The 23,213-nt window shown below is 31.8% G+C and overlaps 1 protein-coding gene across 3 annotated transcripts; it reads left to right on the forward strand.

The window, feature by feature from the left end:
- The first annotated feature begins 2,075 nt into the window (after window positions 1-2,075).
- On the forward strand, window positions 2,076-22,404 carry LOC139520644 (acetylcholine receptor subunit alpha-like 1). 3 transcript variants are annotated; one of them, XM_071313472.1, is made up of 6 exons: window positions 2,086-2,408; window positions 2,818-2,929; window positions 13,360-13,404; window positions 14,501-14,610; window positions 15,491-16,466; window positions 21,916-22,404. In XM_071313472.1, exons 3-6 carry the CDS (start codon window positions 13,378-13,380, stop codon window positions 22,099-22,101), a joined length of 1,299 nt encoding a protein of 432 aa, XP_071169573.1. In that variant the 5' UTR covers window positions 2,086-2,408; window positions 2,818-2,929; window positions 13,360-13,377; the 3' UTR covers window positions 22,102-22,404. The 3 variants fall into 3 exon arrangements, with proteins under 3 accessions (XP_071169571.1, XP_071169570.1, XP_071169573.1); XM_071313470.1 differs by lacking the exons at window positions 2,818-2,929; window positions 14,501-14,610 and adding an exon at window positions 14,080-14,189 and having other exon boundaries at window positions 2,076-2,408; XM_071313469.1 differs by lacking the exon at window positions 2,818-2,929 and having other exon boundaries at window positions 2,078-2,408.
- Window positions 22,405-23,213: the final 809 nt, after the last annotated feature.

Genomic DNA, 23,213 nt, shown 5'->3' on the forward strand with positions numbered 1-23,213 from the left:
ATAGACAAAACTTGCATTATATACCATATGTAAAAAAAAATTTAATTTGATAGATATACAGCAAAAATTACGTTTTTTTCTACATTCAAGAACATTTGATAATTTTTAGTTATTTCTAAACAAAACAAAAATCAAAAATTTATAGGATACTCATATAAAAGAGAAATTATAAATAATTTAACAGCTTGTGTTTATCTTTTAAAACAAAAAAGTTGTGCATTTCTGTCGGAAGGATACATACGTCCACAAATCCGATTTTTGAGCAAATATCTGAAATTGCGACCTCATTTTACTCAAAAAGTAGCACATGAAGCTGTATTTTATGCAAATTTTCAATACATTTTTAATATTGGATCAAAACTGTATCGTATGCCCTTAAAAGGTGGAAGTCCAAGAAACCTGACAAAATATAACTCCACTTTATCAACCGACGAAACGAATGGAAAACAACTGTCATATTCCTGACTTGGTACAGGTATACTTTCTAAAGAAACTGGTGGAATAAATCTGTTTGCATAGCTAGCCAAACCTTCCACTTGAATGACAGTTGTCTCAATTTCAGGGTGATACCGCAGGTATATATCATTTTAGTCAAACGATATGAACACTTCGTCTGAAGTTTCATTTATCATTGTATTGAAGTTCATGAAAATAAGAAGATATGTTATCATTGCCAATGCGACAACTTTGCAACTTTCCATCAGAGACCAAACGTCCATCCGTCTTTTTTAATCAAAAGTTGATTACGTCATTGATTAAAGAGTGAAAAAAAAACTATCGTATAGTTGATTAATTCTACTATATTTGTATGTCTTCGCCGTTTTGCGATCGGATCACTTGATTATCCTTCGTCTGTCTGCACGTACGTCAGAAGTTCCTATATCGAATGCCGTATCAGAAATAATTTCCTTGGTAGGCAAAAATGGGTTCCGGAGCTACAATTCCGTACGGTAAGTTATTAAAAGTTTGCGTTGCTTGGACTGATGAAACAAATCTCGGTTTCGTATTTCGACGGGTTTTAGAAATGTCTCTGTAGGTATGACACGTTAAGGGGACATCATCTCTGTCCCATTTATAAACATTTTTTTTTCTAAATATAAACGATGAATGGTTGTCTTTATGGCGTTTTATAATTATATATTTATCTGTTTTTACTTCACAGTATGAATTTGTTATCGTTATTCTCTCAAGTTAAAGATTTTAAATGAAAAGTTCCTGGTTTGAAAACAAATTGCCAGATTGTACACTTTTGCGTCATAGATGGGAAAAGCCAACCTTGATAATGATATTACTCTTACCAGTTTTGAAAATTAAAAAAAAGGTGTGTTTTTGTTTTTTAACTTTTTTAACGTCTAACGACTCTGTGAAATATGTTTTTTTTCCATTGTATAGTCGACGTTGCGGTTATACAGAGCCGTCACTGCATGCTTTTATACGCCCTTAAGTCAGCTGAACAATGTGAGAACCACATTTGCACACATCAAATTGATATCGTTGACGAGACATAAAGGCAACATCGCCTGAACTTTGCCCAACTAAATGAAAGAAACGTAAAAACATTATTAAAAGAAATATTACTACCCTTTTCACGCCTTGTGGACATCTTCGTGCAATTTTAAGTGGTCTTTTATGTCTCTGTTTTTGTATCATGCTTTTCTTTTAGTAAAAGATGAAAAGACATTTGCCGATTTTCTTTCTAAATGACAAATAAAATGATACAACATATCTACTTAATATTAAGATTTTTTTCTGTTAAGATTTATTTGTATGCGTGATTTTAAATTACTGAAGAAAAAAATCTTTATTATCCGATTTTTAGATATTTGACATAATAAAAATCTGTTAATTAAATATTGAAACTAACACTTAAAGTATTATTCTTTGTTGTTATTTCCTTTCACTTCATTGCCAAAATATTTTTAAACGTTTTTAAATATTTACTTAAGAGTATTTATTAAATCGAAATCGAAAGAAAATTATTAATAAAACTTCATTATAATATTGAACGTAACACACTTATTTTTTTTTTATCGACTCTCTAAATATTACTACTATCTACCAGATTATTCCACCAGATGGCGCACGACGACTTCACTAATCAACTAACTTGGCATAGTATTCATCACGCTGTATACAATAATGTAACAGCCGTGTAACATTTCAAAACAGATCAATTTCTCAACATTGTGTACATTTCATAGAATATGAGGGATGTTTCGTTTTTATTTTATTTAAATCTTCTTTGCATTTTTATTGTCCGTGTAAGCTATGGAAGCGATGATGCTAGAAGACTGTATTACGACCTTCTAAAGGGACGAAAGTACAACAAGTTGATACGTCCCGTAGGAAACAGTTCAGATAAACTCACAGTCAGAATGGGAATACGATTGTCACAGTTGATAGATATAGTAAGTACTCATAACTATTGTAATTCAACAGAATTTCTTAATATTTGCAATTTGTTGTAGTTTTCCATTTTTATGACATTTTACAATTTATAGATTTTTGTACAAGTTATTTTCATCTTGCATGTACGCTATATGTGTTTTTAAATTTGACTAAAATAGAAAACCCGTATAATTTTTGTATGAAAAATCTTGAACTATCATTCTAAAAATTCTTATTTTCTTATTAATTGTTAATAAGGATGCTCAATTATAGAAAACAATTGCAGAAATCCTTCTACTGAGGTTTTAATTTGGTTCTTTATGAAAGGACCCATAATTATTTACAGACACATAAGGCATATCATCTTATAATATGTATAATTGAAATGCGCCTGACATAAATAGGAATTTCTCTTCCTCTGCCTTGCAGTTGGATCAGGAAAAACGCAAATATGGTCCAAAAAAGCAGCGGGTTTTATAAAGCCAAAGTCAAGCCTTGCCAGATGATATTTTAATGTATACCATCCTAACTAAAGAAACTAGTAAGTAGGTGCTACTGCTATTTTTGTATGAGAGCTTGGTGCTGGTGACAGGTTCCAGTAATTACATTACAAAAGTTACTACTGTATCTTGGACCTATGACCATTTGTATAGACATTTAGACCTTAGACATTAATTTAATTTACCAATAATTGGCCCTTCTCGCGCAAGATACGAATTGCTTGCCCTCTATATCTCGTTTTATGGCATATCTGAAACACGAATTATCTAACAGAATGTATATGGACCAATCCGCCTTTAGGAATAATTTGTTTAGGACTGGAAGAGACAATTACACTTTTTTGGTGTGGATTCCTCCCACAAAATAAAATCAGAATTTATTTGATTCTCAAAATGGTTGACTCTCAGTTGGTCTAACTGTTCTATATGTATATGCAAACCATTTTGGGTCGTTTTATGAACTTGGTCCCAAAACTTATGGACTCAAACATTAAATGAAGATAATTCAAGGACATGTGCGCCCTTAAGTGTGTATCAAACGTTTATGAGTTATACTATCCAATTGAATGATTGTTGATTGCTTTATGTCCAATGGCAAATATTTCATGAATAATCATGACGAGTATACTATCCCAGGTCTCTCACCTGATTTCTTTATCTAGCAAACAAGAAACTTTTTTCAATCGTTGTATTAGATAGATACCTTCAAGACACCGATTGAGTGTATCCAATTTACACCATGAGTATTGTGGTAAATTCAAAATGATGGCTTTCAATAATTTAGGAAGGAGGTATTTCAGCAATTTAATCTGATCTCATGGTAAAGCATGATAAACGCGGTATATTCAAATAAATCTTATGACATTATGATGTGAACATAAAATACGCTAAATCCAAGTGCAATTGTTATCGAGAATAGAAAAATATCAAAATTAATATTTTCAAAATTTTGAAATGGAAAAGGTTGGAGACGGGTAGCTTTTGATACTAAGTAAGAATTACAACCTTCAGGGAACTACTATGTATGTGTCTATTAAAGTTTTGTAAACCTCTACACAATTGAACTGCTGTCAGGTGTGGAAATAAAGACTGTGTGTTATCTCAAAGAGATCAAACAGGATGAATTGTTAAAGACATTTATTAATTTAAAGACAACAAAAGTTGTTTTTAAAAAAAAGGAAAATACATGTATCATCAATTTCTTTTTTGTCTGTTTGTTTACCATCATTTTTGTTTGCTTGTTGATTTTAAACTATATACTTAAGGTATATATTTCATTTCTTTTGTTATGCTACTTACTTTTTTAAAATTTAAAAATAAATATTAAAATGTTTTTTTTTGGCGTTTGAGCAAGACCAAATCCCTAGTGAAATGCACTGTACTCGTTACCGGCATTACGTCTTATTGTATTTTTTCTAGAATAAAAAGATTACATGTACTTGTATGCACAAACCAAGTTATTAGTACCTTTAACATTATATTTTCAATTGATTTTATGTCATAAGCTTCGATTTTTGGTTACCTTCTTGTTTAAATATTTATTTAAGATCTGAAAACTTCTTTTTAAAATTGTTTTAATTAGATTGTGTCCTTTGGATCTTCCATCAATCTGTAGTCAATAATAGTTTGTACTTTATCTTTGAAATGTAATATTAAAATGTAGACCTTTCACTTTATCTGTAAAATATAACATTGAAATGTAGAACTTTCACTTTATCTGTAAAATATAACATTGAAATGTAGACCTTTCACTTTATCTGTAAGATATAACATTGAAATGTAGACATTCATTTTATCTGTGAATGTAGACTTCTAATTTGTGATATTCAGTTGTTTTTGCTCTTTGGTCGGGTTGTTATCTCTTCGAAAAATTGCCCATTTCCATTCTACATTTTATTTCACTATATCTGTAAAATATAACATTAACATGTAGACTTTCATAAATGATTTAAAACAAACATTTAGTATACACAAAGGGATGCCGTAAATAGAAATAGGTTGGAACCTATTAAAACGTTTAAACCCACTGCATTTGTTTTTACCTGTCCTAAGTGAGGAACCTGATGTTCAGTAGTTGTGAATGTCGTTTGCTGATGTGGTTCATATATAAGTGTTTCAATTTTCTCGTTTTTTAAAATAGATTAGACCGTTGGTTTTTCTGTTTGAATGGTTTAGCACTAGTCATTTTGGGGACCTTTATAGATTACTGTTCGGTGTGAGCCAAGGCTCTGCGTTGAAGACCGTACTTTGATAAATTGTGACTTAGATGGAGAGTTGTCTCATTGGCTCTCATACAACATCTTCTTATACCTATAGATAAGATATAGGGGATATTGTTTAGACCTTTACAATACAATTTAAGTGGGAACGATTGCAATCGACAAGCCAATTCAAGTTTCTCAAGGTTTGAAAAGATACAATATCATTTGTCAAGCTTTAGATTTTCTGAGTTTCAACAAGTTGTACATGAATTTTAAGTTTTTAGTCAACTTAATATGAGTTATTTCACACATTATATGTTTGGTTTATCAAATGTCCTGTGGTAAGGTAGATCGGACGTCTACTATCATCGTATATTGTAAAATAGCAGAGTTGAATGGGAACTAGCTTGTAAATAAAACGTTCAAATATTGAGAAAGGAATTGTATTTCACTTGTGGACTTTTATTACATTGAAGACATTTATGGCAATTATGTGTTTTATCTTACTAATACGACTGTTATAAAGTGCAGACTTTTTATGTAACGATGATTTTTTCAACTATGGCTGAAAAGTGGAGAAAGCTTAATTTTTATGAAATAATGAGTATTTTTTGTGTTGTTTTTTTTAATCTTAATAGTGTTTTTAGCGAAATACTGGTCCAGTGACCATAATTCTTCTATTTATTTTATGAAATCTCATTATAATCAAGAACTATATCTCAAATATTCAATCTTTAAATTCCATCGTTTAATTTTACGAAATCTGACAATTTTGTAAGTTAAAAAAGCTCTGTGATCCATAATTTTTATAATGTTTTTGAAGATCTCAAGTAAATTTTGGCAAATAGACTTTTTAAAACTTTGAAAACAAAAACATTATTTCAAATAATTCCTAATACACAATTACACTAGTAGCCCATGTTGTATGCTATGTGGCCACTGTATTTTTTAACAACTTCACATGACCAGGGGTTTGTTTTGTCCAATGGTATGTCCATCTTGATCTGTCTATGCAAGTATCCAGTTGAGAACTTTCGGAAGCTTTGTAGATACACAGTTTACTTGGTAGTACAATGCATTATGTATCTCGAATAAAATTTTAATTTCTGCCTATAAAACACATGGTCACACAGTTGTTCAAACCTTTTAAAACATGTATTGCACATCTACTGTTTTATATGTAAGGAGTTGAACTAAGGTCACAGACTTACATATGTAGTTCAACTTTAAGTTCCAAGATTAATTATAGGATGTAGCGTCCGTCAAAAAAACTCAGAACCATTTGCTTAAACATAAAATAGTCATGATAGTGTTCTACTCAGAAGTTCAGAATGATTTGCAGGATATTATTGGCGCTTGATAATAGTATCGCCCACAACCAGAATAAGTGTTGACAATAGGTTGGAATGACTGCCTATAAGGTCAAGGAATAAAAAAGGAAGATTATCATTGAACGACCTTTGCTTGGAGTTCTTCTAGTTGTATATCGATTTAGTTTGTTACAGCTTATAACATACAGATTTAAAAAAAAATATTATTAATTTATTTTCTGTTTTAGAAATTCTGTGTTCAAAGCTCGTTTTGGCCATTACAAAAGACCGTTACAGTATAAAATGTAATTGCAAATACAGTGATCAATATTAGAATGCAACAGGGCGTTTGAAAAAGTCCTTAGCACAATAAATTGCGGTTTTGTTAACCACGTGAGCTATAATTTCGGAATTAATTGTGTAACTATAAACTTGTATCAAGCATGTTACAATTTCTTTTCTTTTGTTCTATTCTTGTTTTTTTGTCGTATAAAGATTAAGGTGTTGATGGCAAACCAAGGGTACACTTTTGTCGTAAATTCATGCAGAACTTATCTTGACTATGTAAGAGCTTGGTATAGCCACTGTTCTTTTAATTGAGGTCATGTGTTGACCTGAAGGTGTCTCTCGTAGTCCTTTGATACTGTCTTATTGAAATAAACTCCACATCTTCGTTTACTCCTTAATAAATTCCATCCAAACGTGTTTTTTTTAATTCCTGATGTTATTATTTTTGCAAAATGTCACTCTTCAATATCGTGCTAATTCAGAACCAAACTATTTAAACATTTCCATTCTTGGTATGTTACTATTTCAAAATAAAATAGTTGGTATTTTTGGGGGAATTTCTTAGTGGTTATTGGTGTGCTCATGTAGGTCAGTATCGAGAACCATCTAAGGTGGGCTTTCGTACTATTCGTAACATATCGAGATCTGGAGTATTCAAACATTTGATGTTGCTTTTAATTTAAATTCTTTTCCATTTTGTCTTGGTGACAGTGATATGCAATAACAGCCGTGAACAGCACTTTAAAACTTAATTATTGTAGAAAAAAAACTAGTTCCAAATTTTAATTCTTTTTTTCATACAAACTTTGCAACACTATGGAAATAAAAAATGGAATAATTCAAAATAAGCAATTTTATGCACTGTCAATCTGCAGAATTCTTTCAATATATGAAAATACTATGTATATAATCTTAAATGATAAACATTAGTTTTCAACCTACACTAATCATAATACACGGAGGAGTATTGATATATAATACAAACTAACGAAACATTTATTAGAGTGTTTATTGTAATGAAACAATTTTCGTAAAATGACAGCGATATATTGTTGTAAAACTTTATTGTATAATAATTCTGACTAATAGCTATGAAAATATCAATTAACAAGTCATACCAATCTATAGGGATTCGAATCAATCTATTGAATTCGTGAAATAAGAGTCAATTGAATAATTAGTTAAAGATAGTATTGTGAAAATTTGAGAGTTAGCTTACTAGGATTATTTTTCAATTTTCAAAATCACACTTTTAACGCTTGAACTTTGGATATTTACCGAATACATGTATTAGGAATGAATTTAAAGCGGTGAACAATTTCGAAACAAACAAATTATAAGGAAGAAAAACAATCAGTTTAGATTAAATTTCATAAAATACAGATTGTTTACCTTGGTTATAGATGCCTTTTGGTTTGTGTTGTAGGGTTGATATCTAATTAGAGTATACTTTTTGCTGTCCGTAAACAATTTGCTTAAAGCCTTGCTTTAAAACTTACTGGTATTTTTCTTTTACTAATTGTGATTTGGATGGAGAGTTGTTATATTTTTTTATTAGTTTTTAGTGGCTTTGATCTAGCTGTCAGTTAACTGTGAGTACTCTCAGATCTGAACCTAGTGTCTTTTTGTTGTTGGGATGTACAAGTACTCGGCCACGTCCACTTGAATATTTGTCCATCTGATGAGTTAAGCCTTTTTTTATGGTTCGTTTTACATGAATGTTGTACTGTTATACCACTGTCCCATGTTAGGGGAGGGTTGAGATCCCGCTGACATGTTTAACCCCGCCGCATAATGTACGTATGTGCCTGTCCCAAGTCAGGAGCCTGTAATTCAGTGGTTGTCGTTTGTTTATGTGTTAATATGTGTTTTTCGTTCATTTCTTGTACTTAAATAAAGCCGTTAGCAGGGGTCGAATTTAAGCTTTTTAGTGTACTGTCCAGCCGGACCAGTGGACTTAAAATCTACTGGTCCTGCAAAAATGACATTCATTTTTGATAACCACTAAAAGATATGACAAATGTTTAGTTCTATTTTCCCCAGCTGCTTTCCTCTTCTGTATTCCAGTAGATGTTTGTTCTGTTCTGTTTGTTCATGAGTAAGTACAAAATCTTACTTAAAATTTGAAGATCCCGTTACAAAAATACATTTCTCATTAATGTATGTCACTGCAAATTGTTCACATGTTTAACAATGCATTACATTACGATCGACTTTACAATTTTTACCTATTCGAGATCGTTTTTCCAGGATATTTTATATTTACGTTTTCTTTTGTCGGTTTGAAAAATCTTCCCTTTGAATGTCGCTTAATTAATTAATTTGTTTTGCCCGGCGTTTTAACTCCATCCCAAAATTTCCACATTGTGTGTTGTTGTGTAGTGCGCTCTCCTGAGATAATAATTAAATACTTTAAAAATTGTACCCCCAGTACCCTAAAATTAATTTCTCGGGTTTAATTTTTTGTGAACAAACCGAGATAGAGATGCAATCATGGATTTTAACGAAAAGAAATTACTGGTCGCCGGACCATCAGCTGACAAAATCTACTGGTCCGACACAAGTTATACTGGTCTCGGACAACGGGACCAGCGTCAATTTCGACCCCTGGCCTTTAATTTTCTCGTTTGAATTGTTTTACATTGTCATTTTGGTGGCTTGTATAGCTGACTATGCGGTATGGGCTTTGCTTATTGTTAAAGGCTGTTTGGTGATCTATAGCTGTTAATTTCTGTGGTGTTATTTTGGTCTTCTATGGAGAGTTGTCTCATTGGCAATCATACCACATCTTCTTTTTCATACATATATCACATCTTCTATATTTACAAATGCATATAAGTAAATAAAAGAAAACCTACCGTTTAATTAAATAAACGAACCGACATTTAAAGGGAAATATACAGTTTTTAATAAACGGACAAGTATCTATTCAATATGTTAATTTAAAAATTGTTGCAATTTCAAATGTACTTGTCTTTGAAATACATGAAATATTCAATCAACAATCAATCAGCGTTTATAGCAAGCTTATAGATGTATCCAGAGCATATTATTATAATTTGAATTTGTCCAATGATCATACCTACTATAACAGTAAGGTTATAAGAGAATGGTTAAAAATATCTCAATTCTACGACCACTTTCAATATTTGTTTCATGACTACTGAATATAGTTTTGTAGTTGTATGACAGGTGATGTGTGCAAAGCAGAAAACCCTTGCCGCCCGTTGACGCACATATCTGCGCCTGTCCCAAGTCGGGTGCCTCTGGCCTTTGTTAGACTTGTATTATTTTTAATTTTTGTTTTTTTGTGTATAATTTGGAGTTTAGTATGGCGTTCATTATCACTGAACTAGTATATGTATTTGTTTAGAAGCCAGCTGAAGGACGCCTCCGGGTGCGGGAATATCTCGCTGCATTGAAGACATATTGGTCACCTTCTGCTGTTGTTTGTTCCATGGTCGGGTTGTTGTCTCTTTGACATATTCCCCATTTCCATTCTCAATTTTATTTCTTTGGAAATAATACGATTCCCATCATCATCTACAGTTACTGTTTATTTCTAGACTGGTATAGGTATTTATTTTTTACACCGGCTGTAAAGACTTTTCTAAACGCAAGAATTTATTCACAAAACGGTAACAATAAGCATTTCAATTTTATTGGGTGGAGATAACTGTTATTCACAAACTAAGCATAAATTTCAAACGCAAAAGTTTACATATATATTAATAAACTCCGTAAAATTACAGTTAATATTTATAATACAAATGAAATGCACTTAAGTTCATGACAAGATATAAAATTTCATCCCCACTTATTCAGGTTATGAATTCACTCAATCATTGCATTTATGTAGGAGTATGTAGTATTAGGTTGCCCTGACGATCACAAATGAAATAAGACTTAAACATACAATGTTGGAATTACTAATTGATATTTTAATGAGAGAATGATAGGGCAGTTTTAACAGCCATCTATTTATTGTAAACTTGAATCGAATAAGAAGTTATGCGGTCAACATTAAAGGGTTTGAAGGGATTTAATTGTCAGCAGGTTACTGTAAAGTTAAAAGTTGTTTGTCCTTTTTATCAAACCATTCATTTTCTTTGTAAAACAATATTACATGTATCTCGTATTGTTAAATCTGTTGTTGTGTTGTCTTTATTCAAATTTAAATATGTTTTATGTAAAATGGTACGTTGCATTGGGATATATATTGTGCTACTGTTTTAAAAACCTTTGGGAAAGTTTGGCAAAATTGATATGTTTTGCTTGCATTGTTATATTTCTGTATAAGCCTCACATGGCCTCAGTTCTATTCCAAGTTTATCTTCTTAAATGTTATTTAAATGTCTTTTCCTAAATATTTTGTTGCAAGCGTACTTAGATACAGATGCTATGATTGTTTTCCAAGACTTTTGGTCGTGAGCTTACCTACATGTAGATACACCACGCCATGCTTGTTTTCACAGTTTTTTTTATCTCGATGTTACCAACATGTAATAACATAATGCCACTATGATATTCTCAAACTTTTTGTCACGATCGTACCTACTAGAAAAAGTAAAATCACAAAAATACTGAACTCCGAGGAAAATTCTTTAAGGGAAGTCCCTAATCAAATGGCAAAATCAAATGCTCAAACACATCACACGAATGAATAACAACTGTCATGTTTCTGACTTGGTACAGGCATTTTCTTATGTAGGTGTCATGATTGTCATCCAAGTCGTATTGTGGATATACTGTAGATACACTATGCCATAATTGTCTTTCAAAACGTTTGGTCGACAGCGTTCCTACTTGTTAAGATTGTTTACCCAAACATTTGGTCGCTATCGTTCCTTAGTACACCATTTCACGATTGCCTTCCCAAACTTTTGGTCGACAGCGTACCTAGATACACCAATGCCAGGATTGTCTTCTAAAACTTCTGATCACAAACGCAGGCGTATCTACAGTGTAGATAATTCATGCTATAATTGTCTTCCCAAACTTTTGTTCACGAGTAAACCTAGGTACACCATGCTATGATTGTCTTCCAAAACTTGTTTTCGCCTGCATACCTAGGTACGTATGCCTAATTAGTTAAATCTAGAAACATGTATCATTCTTACAGAATCGGTTTCATACACAAAACATATTAACACGTGTCTGCTACGTTTACACCAATTGTTATTATTATATCTAACAACAACATTGATATATTTATCCATTTCTTTTACAAAGTATAACACTTCAGTCAAAATCATATGCTTTTTATTTTAGAAGGCGGTGAAATAATTAATTCTTACACCTAATGTTTATTAATTAATCAACTAATTAACTGCCAGACATTCGTAAGCAATTAGTCAATAAATTACGTTTACTTAGTAATGAATATCAACGCAGATATGTTTCTCTTACAATATACAAAGTCTTAATAGATCCTTTGATTCGCTCCAATGTAATTAATAATAGTTTTCCTTGGTGATTATTAATAAAACAGCTGGCGTGAGGAATGCACATCGTTCATAGTAATTCTGACGTCTGTTGTTATTTTATTATCCACTTGTATGAGTTTTTGCACGTGTTTTGGGGCTGCGTGGATTAATTTCATCAATAACTGTACTGTATATAATTTATTAATTTTACCTAACCGAGTTTTATTAGTTTTTTCTTCTTTTTTTCTACAATTAATTTAGAATCGCACCGATATCACATTTATTCTTCGGATCTTCTTCTCAATCTCAAAAAAGTAAAGGCAATTTTCTTGATAGAGGGTTGCTGCTCAGAAGGAAGTTATTTACCCAAGAGTTCAAAGTGTTGAATTTTGAAACATCACTTTGAACATATTACGGATGCCATCAGGATTTGGTTGATTGTTACGAAATGTCTGTTTCACTTATGACCACGGATACGTTCCATTGATTGCAACCACAATTCCGCTTACCTTTTTCCCGAATGTGACCTACCGAATTAGACATCACCGTGTTTGTCCGACGCTTGTCTTGTGTGGAGCAGGATCTGCTTACTCTTCCGGAGCATCGGCACGTATCCCCAGCTTTTGGGGTGATTCGTTTTGCTTAGTCTTTAGCTTTTAATTAGTATTTGTGTTTTGAATACTGTTGTTTGCCTTTTGATCTTTTATTATTTTGACATGACGTTGTCAGTTTATTTTCAGCTTATGAATTCGAATGTCCTTTTTTCATGTTTGTTATCTTTCGTCTCATTTCTTAGAAAAGCGACATAATTTTTTTATATGAAACGTTATTTTCTTTTAAAATGTCCTCGATTTTTTTGTAAAACTGAGTTGACCATCTGCAGTAAACCCGGTACACCCTTTGGTTCACAATCAACAACAATCAACACACGTGTTAACACTATCCTTATTCTGTCTCTGGGGTCCCACGTCATAATCACCTAAAGAAAGAGTAACACGAGTAAAGAGGTCGTGATGAATGAGATACTTTCGTGTTGATTTTGAATAAATTCAATTTTTCAATGCGCACTTTGGCAGCAAAAAGTTGAACTCCTTTTCCGTCAAGTGCTTGTCTTTGAAACCCTTTTCGACCTTCATCCAAAACCAAGTTGAAAGTATCCCATCATTTATGTTATCTGACCTTTCTAACACATGTTTTAATGAATAATACAGACACGTACAACCGAAAAACATATTTTCTTTTTCAGGATGAAAAGAATCAGATAATGACAACAAATGTATGGCTTCGACAGGTATGTCAATAAGATATTTTACTGATACACAATGCCCTCAATAGTATTCATCGTATAGCGGCGTGAGTTGGCTAGAAAGTATTTTAGCTATTGTTCCGCTACAACATCTGCCTAAAGCAGTCTGTTGTTGACGTATTTTCTTTAAAACATTTATAAAAGAAACAAGATTTTTTTGATGTAGCAGTAATTTTACACTATTTATCCAACATCATTGAAATATACCTGACATGATATAACCAACTGAAGTGAAGGTCGCCAGTTTGTAATAAGAACCAGAAAAAAGTGTTGTTGCAAAAAGTAAAATAAAAAAATACTGAACTCCGAGGAAAATTCTAAAAGGAAAGTCCCTAATCAAATATCAAAATCAACTGCTCAAACACATCAAACGAATGGATAATAAATGTCATATTTCTGACTAGTACAGGCAAAATTGTATTAAAGAAATAAATGTTTAAATGAAAAATATGTATAAAATGAAAAAATAAATCTTTTGTTATCTTAATAATTATGTACCGACTTGAGGGAGATATAAGTGTTATTGTGCCTTGACATATGGTGTATGTTCTTAATTTGTGGACTTTCGTCGGCATTGTGTTTTTTTTCCTGTTCGAAAGGGTAAAAAATGCTTTATTCAGTTATTGATATTTATGCTTGTCTCTGATGCTTACTAAAAAGGAGTGGTCCGATATTAAACTTAAATGGGAACCTAAAGAATATGGCGGCGTCAAACGTCTGTACGTGCCATCACAGGAAATATGGCTTCCGGATATAGTGTTATATAATAAGTGAGTAAACTATGTTGTTTTATAGACCACTCAGTTGACGTTGTGAATTTGTGACTGCACTCACATCTTTCAAATTGGTGCATTCGATTATTAGGTTCATTGGTTTGATCTAAAGAAAAAAAGGGGAGCACAATTGTTTAGATTTACTTTCATGTAACATATAAAAAAATGAAAAGATAAGTCCCGGTACACCTTTATTAAATGGAATTGCCGGGGTCATCTTGATATTATTTTTATCATCGAATGTGCCAATTATCTTTGGTTTTTAGCTAAGCACTGTGTTATATGTTGTGCCACTTTTCTCCATTAAGGAATGGTATGACCGAAGTCTCACATGGAACCCATCAGAATATGATAATTTATCGGTTTTAGAGGTTCCAATTCAAGACATATGGAACCCTGATATTGTCTTATATAATAAGTAAGTATTTGTAACTATTTATCAAGATAGATGACACTGTTCAAAGATTCATGTATTTATTTACTTCTGAATGGCTCATCTCAGTTTTAGTATTTTAAATGTACAAATCATTGTAGTTTTTTTTTATTGAGTAGTATTTTACTGCACTTTAAGAAATATGAGTAATGTATTTATTATTTCTGATAATTTGGAGTTATTTTCTTTCAGAATCATAATAGGTCTTTCTTGAAGAAACAACCTGGCGATACCAGTGAAATATTCTTCAAGGCATAAACTAATGACCTATAATTTAAACTGATTACAATGCAAAAAATGATCTGATTCATATGATAGTTATAATAGTGTGTTGTTGCAAATGAGGGTTTTACTGTGCGATTTTCCATCTTTAATAGTCTTTATATTGTTTATTCTTACTCGGAAAATGCATGAAAACTCTTAAGTTAAATTTGAATTCTTAAATAATTATATACTGCTTTACTCACTATGTTTCATAATTATGAGCGTTTATTGTATTAATGTATTACCTATTTTTCAGGTTAGAATATTTTATAAAGAATAGAAAGCACAAGGCAATTCTCGTCAGTCCTCTTTCTCTGAAATTCCTTAGATTTCTATTTGAATCACCTAAAAGGAATTTCATTGAAAACCAATTTTTCTTTTGTTAAACCACTGTTTTGTTATGACCCTTATATTTATTCTCTTTCGCTCATACATTGGATTGGGAAGATTCTGTTATTTGTATTTATGTTGACTCCCTTATGAAAAAAGTCTAAGAACTCATGAAATTCGAAATCAATATAGAATATGTGAATTGTTGGCGCCATCTGCATAATGTTTACATGGACTAAATAAAATATTAAATGAATGATTGGAATTTCAGTGCAGATGGTAACTATGAGGTCACACTCATGACCAAAGCAACACTTCATCCGGACGGAAAAGTTGTTTGGGAACCACCAGCAATTTACAAAAGCTCATGTATAATTGACGTAGAGTTCTTCCCCTTTGATGTTCAGACATGTGACATGAGATTTGGTTCTTGGACTTACGATGGGAATCAAGTGGACTTAGTTCATATCTGTTCAAAAGACGAATCATCTACTGCTGAAATAGAGAAAGGTGTTGATATGAGACAATTTTACCAAAGCGTAGAATGGGATATTTTAGAAACTACTGCAAAGAAAAACTATAGAGATGATGTGTGTTGTGCAGAACCGGATATTACGTTTAATATAACCATGCGTAGAAAGACATTATTCCACACAGTAACCCTCATTATTCCTTGTGTTGCCATCTCTTTCCTTACCGTTTTAGTTTTTTATTTACCATCGGATAGTGGCGAGAAAATTACCTTGTGCATTTCTATTCTCCTCTCATTAACTGTGTTTTTTCTTCTTTTGGCCGAGATTATTCCACCGTCCATAGTAGTACCATTGATAGGGAAATATTTATTATTTACCATGATTTTAGTAACTTTATCTATTCTTGTGACTGTTATTGTTTTGAATGTTCACTTCCGGTCACCATATACACATACAATGGCGCCTTGGGTGAGGCGTTTATTTCTTGGTATATTACCAAGACTTTTGTATATGAGGCGTCCAAGACCAGACAAAGAATTAAAAAATGATAAACCAAAGCATTGTAATGGTCTACCTCCAAGTAAAACCTGCAGAGAAATATTACAGCATAACTTTAACTTACAAAGAGGATTCCTACAAGCTAGCAGAGAAGCTGTTTCGAGCGACGAATCTGGATTACACTTTCGTCGACCAGTTCCACAAGCTGTTAGGGATGCTGTAGAGAGTGTCTGTTTCATCGCTGACCATCTGAAGAAATCAGACAGAGAAAACTCAGTAAGTGTTGAAGTCATTTTTTAGGTATATGCTTAACCGTTAATATTCATACCACAATCAAAGATACTTAAACAATGCTCATGTCTCAAAAATGTATTCAGGTGATAAAGACTAGTTAACCAAAACCGAGGGTTTCGTAGTGTTCGTTTATTTCTTTTAAGGTTTTGTTTGGATTCTTTGATATGGAAGTAAAAACCAAACCAGATCGGTCGTAAAGGATGCATAATTATTACCCGTTATAGTACCGACTGATTGTGTGAAAATATAACCCCTATGTCAACATGTTTTATAAAGAATATTCATTGGTTTATAACTACGACCAGTAGTTGTTTTTAAAGGAATAAAAAGGTTCCAATTAACAAGATGTAAATCAGAATGAAACCGTTTTCTTTTTTTCTTTTTTTTTTAACTTTTCAAGATCAGCCTCAAATTATGGGTATACTGAGATTGTCAATCAGAAACAATCATAAATAACTCTTTTTGTGTCGTGAAAGACCCCACAAAGGTATAATTAGGTCTTTACAAAATGGCAAAAATCAAGTTTATAAAAAATATAACAGTTCCGTCAGAGTCTACAATGAAAAACAAACACTAAAATGTGTGGAACTGTTATTGAATTGATACAAACGACAACATAAAAGAGAAAACAATAACCGAAGAACAAATTCAGATTTGTAATTTTAAAGTTTTGGTTCGATTGGACAGGCTTTATTAATTAGAATAACTTTATGATATCGGATATAAAATTAAAACAGATTGCATTTACCGTCATTGCAAATAAAAAATGAAATTACAAGAAAGCAATACATTTGGAATAACATTTCTATATTATGTAATTCTTTTATTGCATGTTTTCCACGTAATTCGAGTAAAAAATACTGATGATTGTACATTTAATCAATAACTTTTTGGTGTAGTGTCCTGACCTAACGTTACACACGTTCTTGTTATATGCAGAATTGGTTCAACTTTTTAAATATGTAAAGCTATATGTCAACGGCATGACTAGAGCAAACATGTTACTACTTAAAGAAGGGATGTTAGCCATAGGAAATAAAGAAACCAAAAACATGGGGAAAATTAGGGGAAGTTAAAAGATTTTTTTTTTTATATACTAGTCTTGATTTGTGATTTTATACCAATATCAAAACCGTACCATTATTGAAAAAATTAGTCCTAACCTGTTAAATTAAAAGCTATATTTGATGACTCTTTTAACCATAACCACTAAGTAAAATTTGTAAAACTACTCTTGACATGCTTAACGTATTATTCCTATGTACTTACTTATTCTGAAAAAGGATCAAATAAAAACAGTTGAATCGACTGTAGGTTACCGATGTTCAAATCTCGTCAATCAATTTAGATGAGACAATTCAATGTTGCAATAAAAAAAAACCTTGAGGAATCGCATGTACTCCAAAAAGAAGCGAGATCTGGTGCAACGACACGGTAGATATACTTTAGATAAAGTAATTTCTTTGAATATTGTAATCATCAGTTTAAAAATCAATTTTAATTTTTAAGAAATTAAAACATAATTAAAGATGACTTTTTTGTACTAACATACAGTTATATACAGTTATGCGCACTTTTGTCTTGATCCTGTTGTTTTATGGTAAACTTTTGCGCGCATAGTGTGGAAATGTTAAGTCAAACCGAAGGCTGTGTTACTTGTTTTTTATAAGTTGGTTCTGAGGTCGTGTTGTTGCACCACTTTCACACGGTAGAAGGAATGTTGATGGATCTCAACTTATTTATCTCGACATCATTCTTTATGTGCCTGTCAGAAGCCAAGGTCCTGCATTTCCGTTGTGTTTGTAGTTTGAAGTCTGCCTTTACTAGGTTTTTGGTTGTTTTGGTCCTTAATATTACCAAAAATCGAGCCATTAGATTGTATTGTCTTTCAAATACACATGTATTCATTTTGAAATTTGTCCCTTTTTTCTTTGGTTTCATTTTTGAAGCATTCGTTACCTTAGTACACGTATGTATTGGTAAAATTTGATCACATGTTTGACAACTTTTACTTTAAGGTATTCGTTGTTATTCTGTGGTTAATATGTCTGAATGTACTATTTTATTATTAGTTTAGGTATTTATTTGTCCTGGGTGTTCTTGCATATAATTGTACGGTATTCCTGTCATGTAATGTTGCCATTTTAACGGTATCTTTAACATTGTCATTAGGGTGAGGTTTTGCTAGCCATACAACCAGGTTCAAACCACCATTTTTCTTAAAATGTTCTGTACCAAGTCAGGAATATGACAGTTGTTTTCAAATAGTTCGTTTCTATGTATGTTATAATGTTTTTGTTTTGTTTTTGTTGCACTTCAGTGTTTCTGTTGTACCGTTGTTTTCTTCTAATAGTTAATATGTTTCCAGTGGTTTGAGTGCGTAGCCCGGGTTTGTTTTCTCTTAATAGATTTATGACTTTTGAACAGCGGTATACTACTGTTGCCTTTATTTACATAAGGGTCAAATATGTGTTTATCCTACCTGCTCATTTTAGTTTTCAGCTTTAATATGTTCATAGTAAACAATTTTTTAAAATGAAATTAAGAGATATAATGGAACAGATAGGGATTATGAATAGATATCACTTTATAGTTTATTCGAAAAATTAAGCTTTAAGCAAATCTAAAGAAAAAGTGTCATTATAAAAATAAATAGACTTTCGCTATTTTTTTACTTTATTTTGTCAGTGAATATTCGCCATATTTGCAATTGCATGGTTATATTTATAAATTTTCTGTTTGCAGACGTACGAATTATTCGAAATAATAAGGATTTTCTTATCCCAGACATTGATAACCATAGCCGTCCGTATTCAGCACCATTTTTGGGGATTTTGGGTCATCATTGCTCTTCAACTTTGTACTTGTTTGACTTTTAAACAATTTTGATCTAAGCGTCACTGATAAGTCTTGTGTTGACGAAACGCGCGTCTGGTGTCTTTAAACCCAGTTCTACTTAATTAATCGAAGAACATAGAACCAAAAGAACCAAACAATCGAAATTGATTCCTTGAAATTTCTTATATCAATGATTTTGAAAAGACATTGTTGGTGAGAAACGAAAAAAGATTCAAAACCGCAGTAAAAGTATTGTTGACTCGTACTGTTAAGTCTTTTCCTAATACTCAGTTTACTGTAACAAAATGAAATTGAGAAAAAATAACCACAATCGAATGATATTTGCAGCTGGAATACTGTTTAAGAAAGCACTGTCGATCAAGTAAATCACATGCAATTTCGTTTGCAAAGAACAATCAGTAATAGTTTTAATAAAATATTGACGCCGACGAGCTTGCTTCATATAAATGGTGTACTTAAAAGAGGGACCAAATATAATAATTGCACTAGCAGTAATTCTACATAATTTGCATGTATATGACAAATATTTCTGTCCAGGAAAATAAAGATGACTTTGGAAATAATAAAACATTTAATATTATAAGATGTCCAATAATAACCTTTTTTATGACAAAGGAACATAATGTCGTAATTATTTTGACTTAATAACACATCTACAGACCTTTAGCCATTAGTTTTATTTATTTGATATTGTACGACAAATCATAGCAAATATGAAATTGTCCGATGTCAATAAAACAACAACTACTGTTGTCATTTTCTGACAAAAAAATCGGTCGATAAAGTGTATTTATTTATATTAGATACTAATAATCAATCCTAATGCTACCTCTACCTCTAAATAACTAACAAAAGATACCAGGGTTTTTATTTTCTACGCTCGAATGAAAACAGGTAGAATGCCAAAATCAGATACATTGTTGAAAATCATTAAAAACCAAATATACCGAAAATTTGTGCATCGGCAATCTGATGTAATGAGTGCGGCGTTTTCATAGTTCGACGTTCAGGTTAATCGTGGCTGTAAAAATATAGAAAAATCAGCACCCGATTGAATATTTTAAAACAAATTAGGTCGGGCTTGTTCCATGCGAGCTTCTTATTCGTATTATGTGCCAACCAAAATCATCAGAATAATCAGTTAGATTCCTGGGTGTCCTTAATTATCAGCTACTGATCACAATAAAGGGTCGGTTTGTACGAGTGCAACAACGCTTATAACCTTTGAATGGTTTACTTTGCTTGCTTCTTATATGTTCCAATGAAAATTTAGCTGAAGAATATTCCCGAAACAAAAGGGTCTGTGTCATTTGTTAACATATTATTCGATATTGACACAGATTGTAGACTTCAAAAACTAGAATCTATGACATATTTGCACTTTTCACTCATCAACACTACTTAAAATTATCATACGCTCTAACCCATCGTATGGCGCTTACTTGTATCAATTGACACGAATCGCTCGTACATATTCACACTACACGGAATGTATTTGTAGGGGTGCCCTCTTTGCATAAAAACTGCTCTAAGAGAGGAATGAGGGACCACAACTGAAATAGACATTACACAAATTGGTTGATCGATACGATATATCTGTGTCTCATCTTATTAACGACATGTTATCGCAGTCTTTGATCTTTCGATACCAAAATATACATCTAATCAGTAATTTTACCGACTGTGTATCCGGTCGCACTCCATTTGTACTTCATATACGATTTTCTCATTTATTGTTTGGACCATGATTTTGTCTTCTTAATCGATTAACAAGCTTTGAACATCGGTAAACTATTGTTGCCTTTATAAACTCTTTGGATGATGAAAGATCTGGAAAATTAAATATCATATTTTACAGATAACTGTTCCAAAAACATTGGTTTGGCGTATAAAATATGGTCGTGACACCGGTTTGAAAAAGTTAATATGGCCGGGTCAAACAAGTTATTGAGATATTATTACTCCATGTTAGACTTGAATGGTATCGTCAAGTCAAATCTTTTCAATTTGACAAATGTGTAGTACTGGATTTTTATGAGAGCTGTATAAGAACATTCACAAACAAATATGAATAATTCAGTTAATAACGCAACAAGTTAGCTACATAATGTTATAGACGTTGACGTGAAGAAATACAACAAAACTGTGTGACATATTTTTTGTTTGATCTTACTTTAAAAATTGTATATCATACATATGTATGCCTATAAACGTACTAGGACTGCTGTAATTAATTAAGTAGGTTATGAACTAATATTCTACTAGACATTTCCCTATTTGATTCTCACCTATTCAAATTGGCAAACATATTGGATATCGTTTTTGTATTCAATGCTATTTGATGACGTTATTAGTTCGGTAATCCATCTCTTTTTATTCGCACTCCACTGAAAATTCTATCGTAGTCGAAACGCGCGTAAAGTGTTATCAAACTATAAGTTTGGTATCTTTTCTAAGTTTGAAAACAAATTATCAATTGAAAAAACGATAACAAAGATAGGTCATATAAATTAAAATGACTTGTCACAACAATACTGTTCCAAAATTATGTAATACACATTTTACGTTTCAGATAAAGGAAGATTGGAAATATGTTGCCATGGTGATCGATAGACTATTTTTGTGGATATTTACTACTGCTTGTGTTGTCGGAACTTTTGGTATTATACTTCAAGCACCAACAATATACAGTGACGTACAGGCAATAACACCATTAGATCTTGCCGATGCCAGCTGTCTAGTTAACATGCAAACTTAGACACTATTTAAGCTAGTGAAAGCTGGACGTCTGCTTGATATGCATCATCACAAGGTATCAGATACTTTGGCGGTTTCAGAAGCACTTTAACATTTCATAGAGTTCGAGTCGTTGATAACTTTATAGAGATATCCCAGTGGTACACAAGAAAGACCCCATATAATGGTCTATCTGAAAGTATCAGTGATAAAGTACTTTATGTCTACAGACCAACATATTATTTCGCTACCATTGTTGTTTATACAGATAAAAAAAACAACTAAAATGATGAAACAGAGATTTGATATAAAACAATTTTACAAACAATCGTGTTTCTTAATGAACATTTGAAAAATAAATTAAATGCATTTCATAAAACAATTGTTAACACAAAGATAATTTCATCTATATGAAACTTAAAAAAAACTACCATTAACTGTGCATGGTTTTTTTTCGTTAAAATAGCAAACATGTGTAATGATTTTTCACTCATTTTCATCTGATATTAAATTCCAGGATATATTATGAAATGTTTGTATGGCATACAAAGGAATATCATAAATTTTGTAAATGTTCAAAAACAATTGTAAATTATTTAGAAATGTAAGAATATGTGTCGCTCCTAACAACTAAAAGAAATGACAACCACTGTATTTTTTTTAATTAAAACTTTCAGAAACAAGAAAACAAACAAATCTATAACTAGGTATAACTAGGTATGAGTTTAAAATAATTTGGGGTACACATCAGTTAGACAATTTCTATAGACAATTATAATATGCAGCGTTTATATCATAGCTACGACAAAAAGCAACCACAGAACAACGTTATAAATAATGTAGACTACAGAAAACCCGCTATTCGCCTCAATACTGTAATGCAAATACTAACAACATATAAAAAGACAACCTCTCATTTGTTTCGTGACTTCGTTTTTCCTTAAGAGAATTGCGTGATGTTCGAAGATTTTTTTTTCTTATAGATTTAACAGACTCGGTTTCATTTATAATTTAAAATAGTACATGGACACCTGTCCTTTGTATATATACCCTTAGGAATCTGGGTGTTTATGTCGAAGGCTAGTCGTCTCTTTGACATATACCACATACCTTTTATTTATACAAAAGTATTGG

Source organism: Mytilus edulis, chromosome 4 (assembly GCF_963676685.1).
Source record: "Mytilus edulis chromosome 4, xbMytEdul2.2, whole genome shotgun sequence".
Taxonomy (NCBI): Eukaryota; Metazoa; Mollusca; class Bivalvia; order Mytilida; family Mytilidae; genus Mytilus; species Mytilus edulis.

Excerpts from the sequence above, each read along its gene's own strand:
- LOC139520644 (XM_071313470.1), top strand. The coding sequence starts at position 2,205 with ATGAGGGATGTTTCGTTTTTATTTTATTTAAATCTTCTTTGCATTTTT. Across the intron at positions 13,405-14,079 it reads CAAATGTATGGCTTCGACAG|GAGTGGTCCGATATTAAACT; the intron begins GTATGTCAATAA and ends CTTACTAAAAAG. Across the intron at positions 14,190-15,490 it reads GATATAGTGTTATATAATAA|TGCAGATGGTAACTATGAGG; the intron begins GTGAGTAAACTA and ends TTGGAATTTCAG.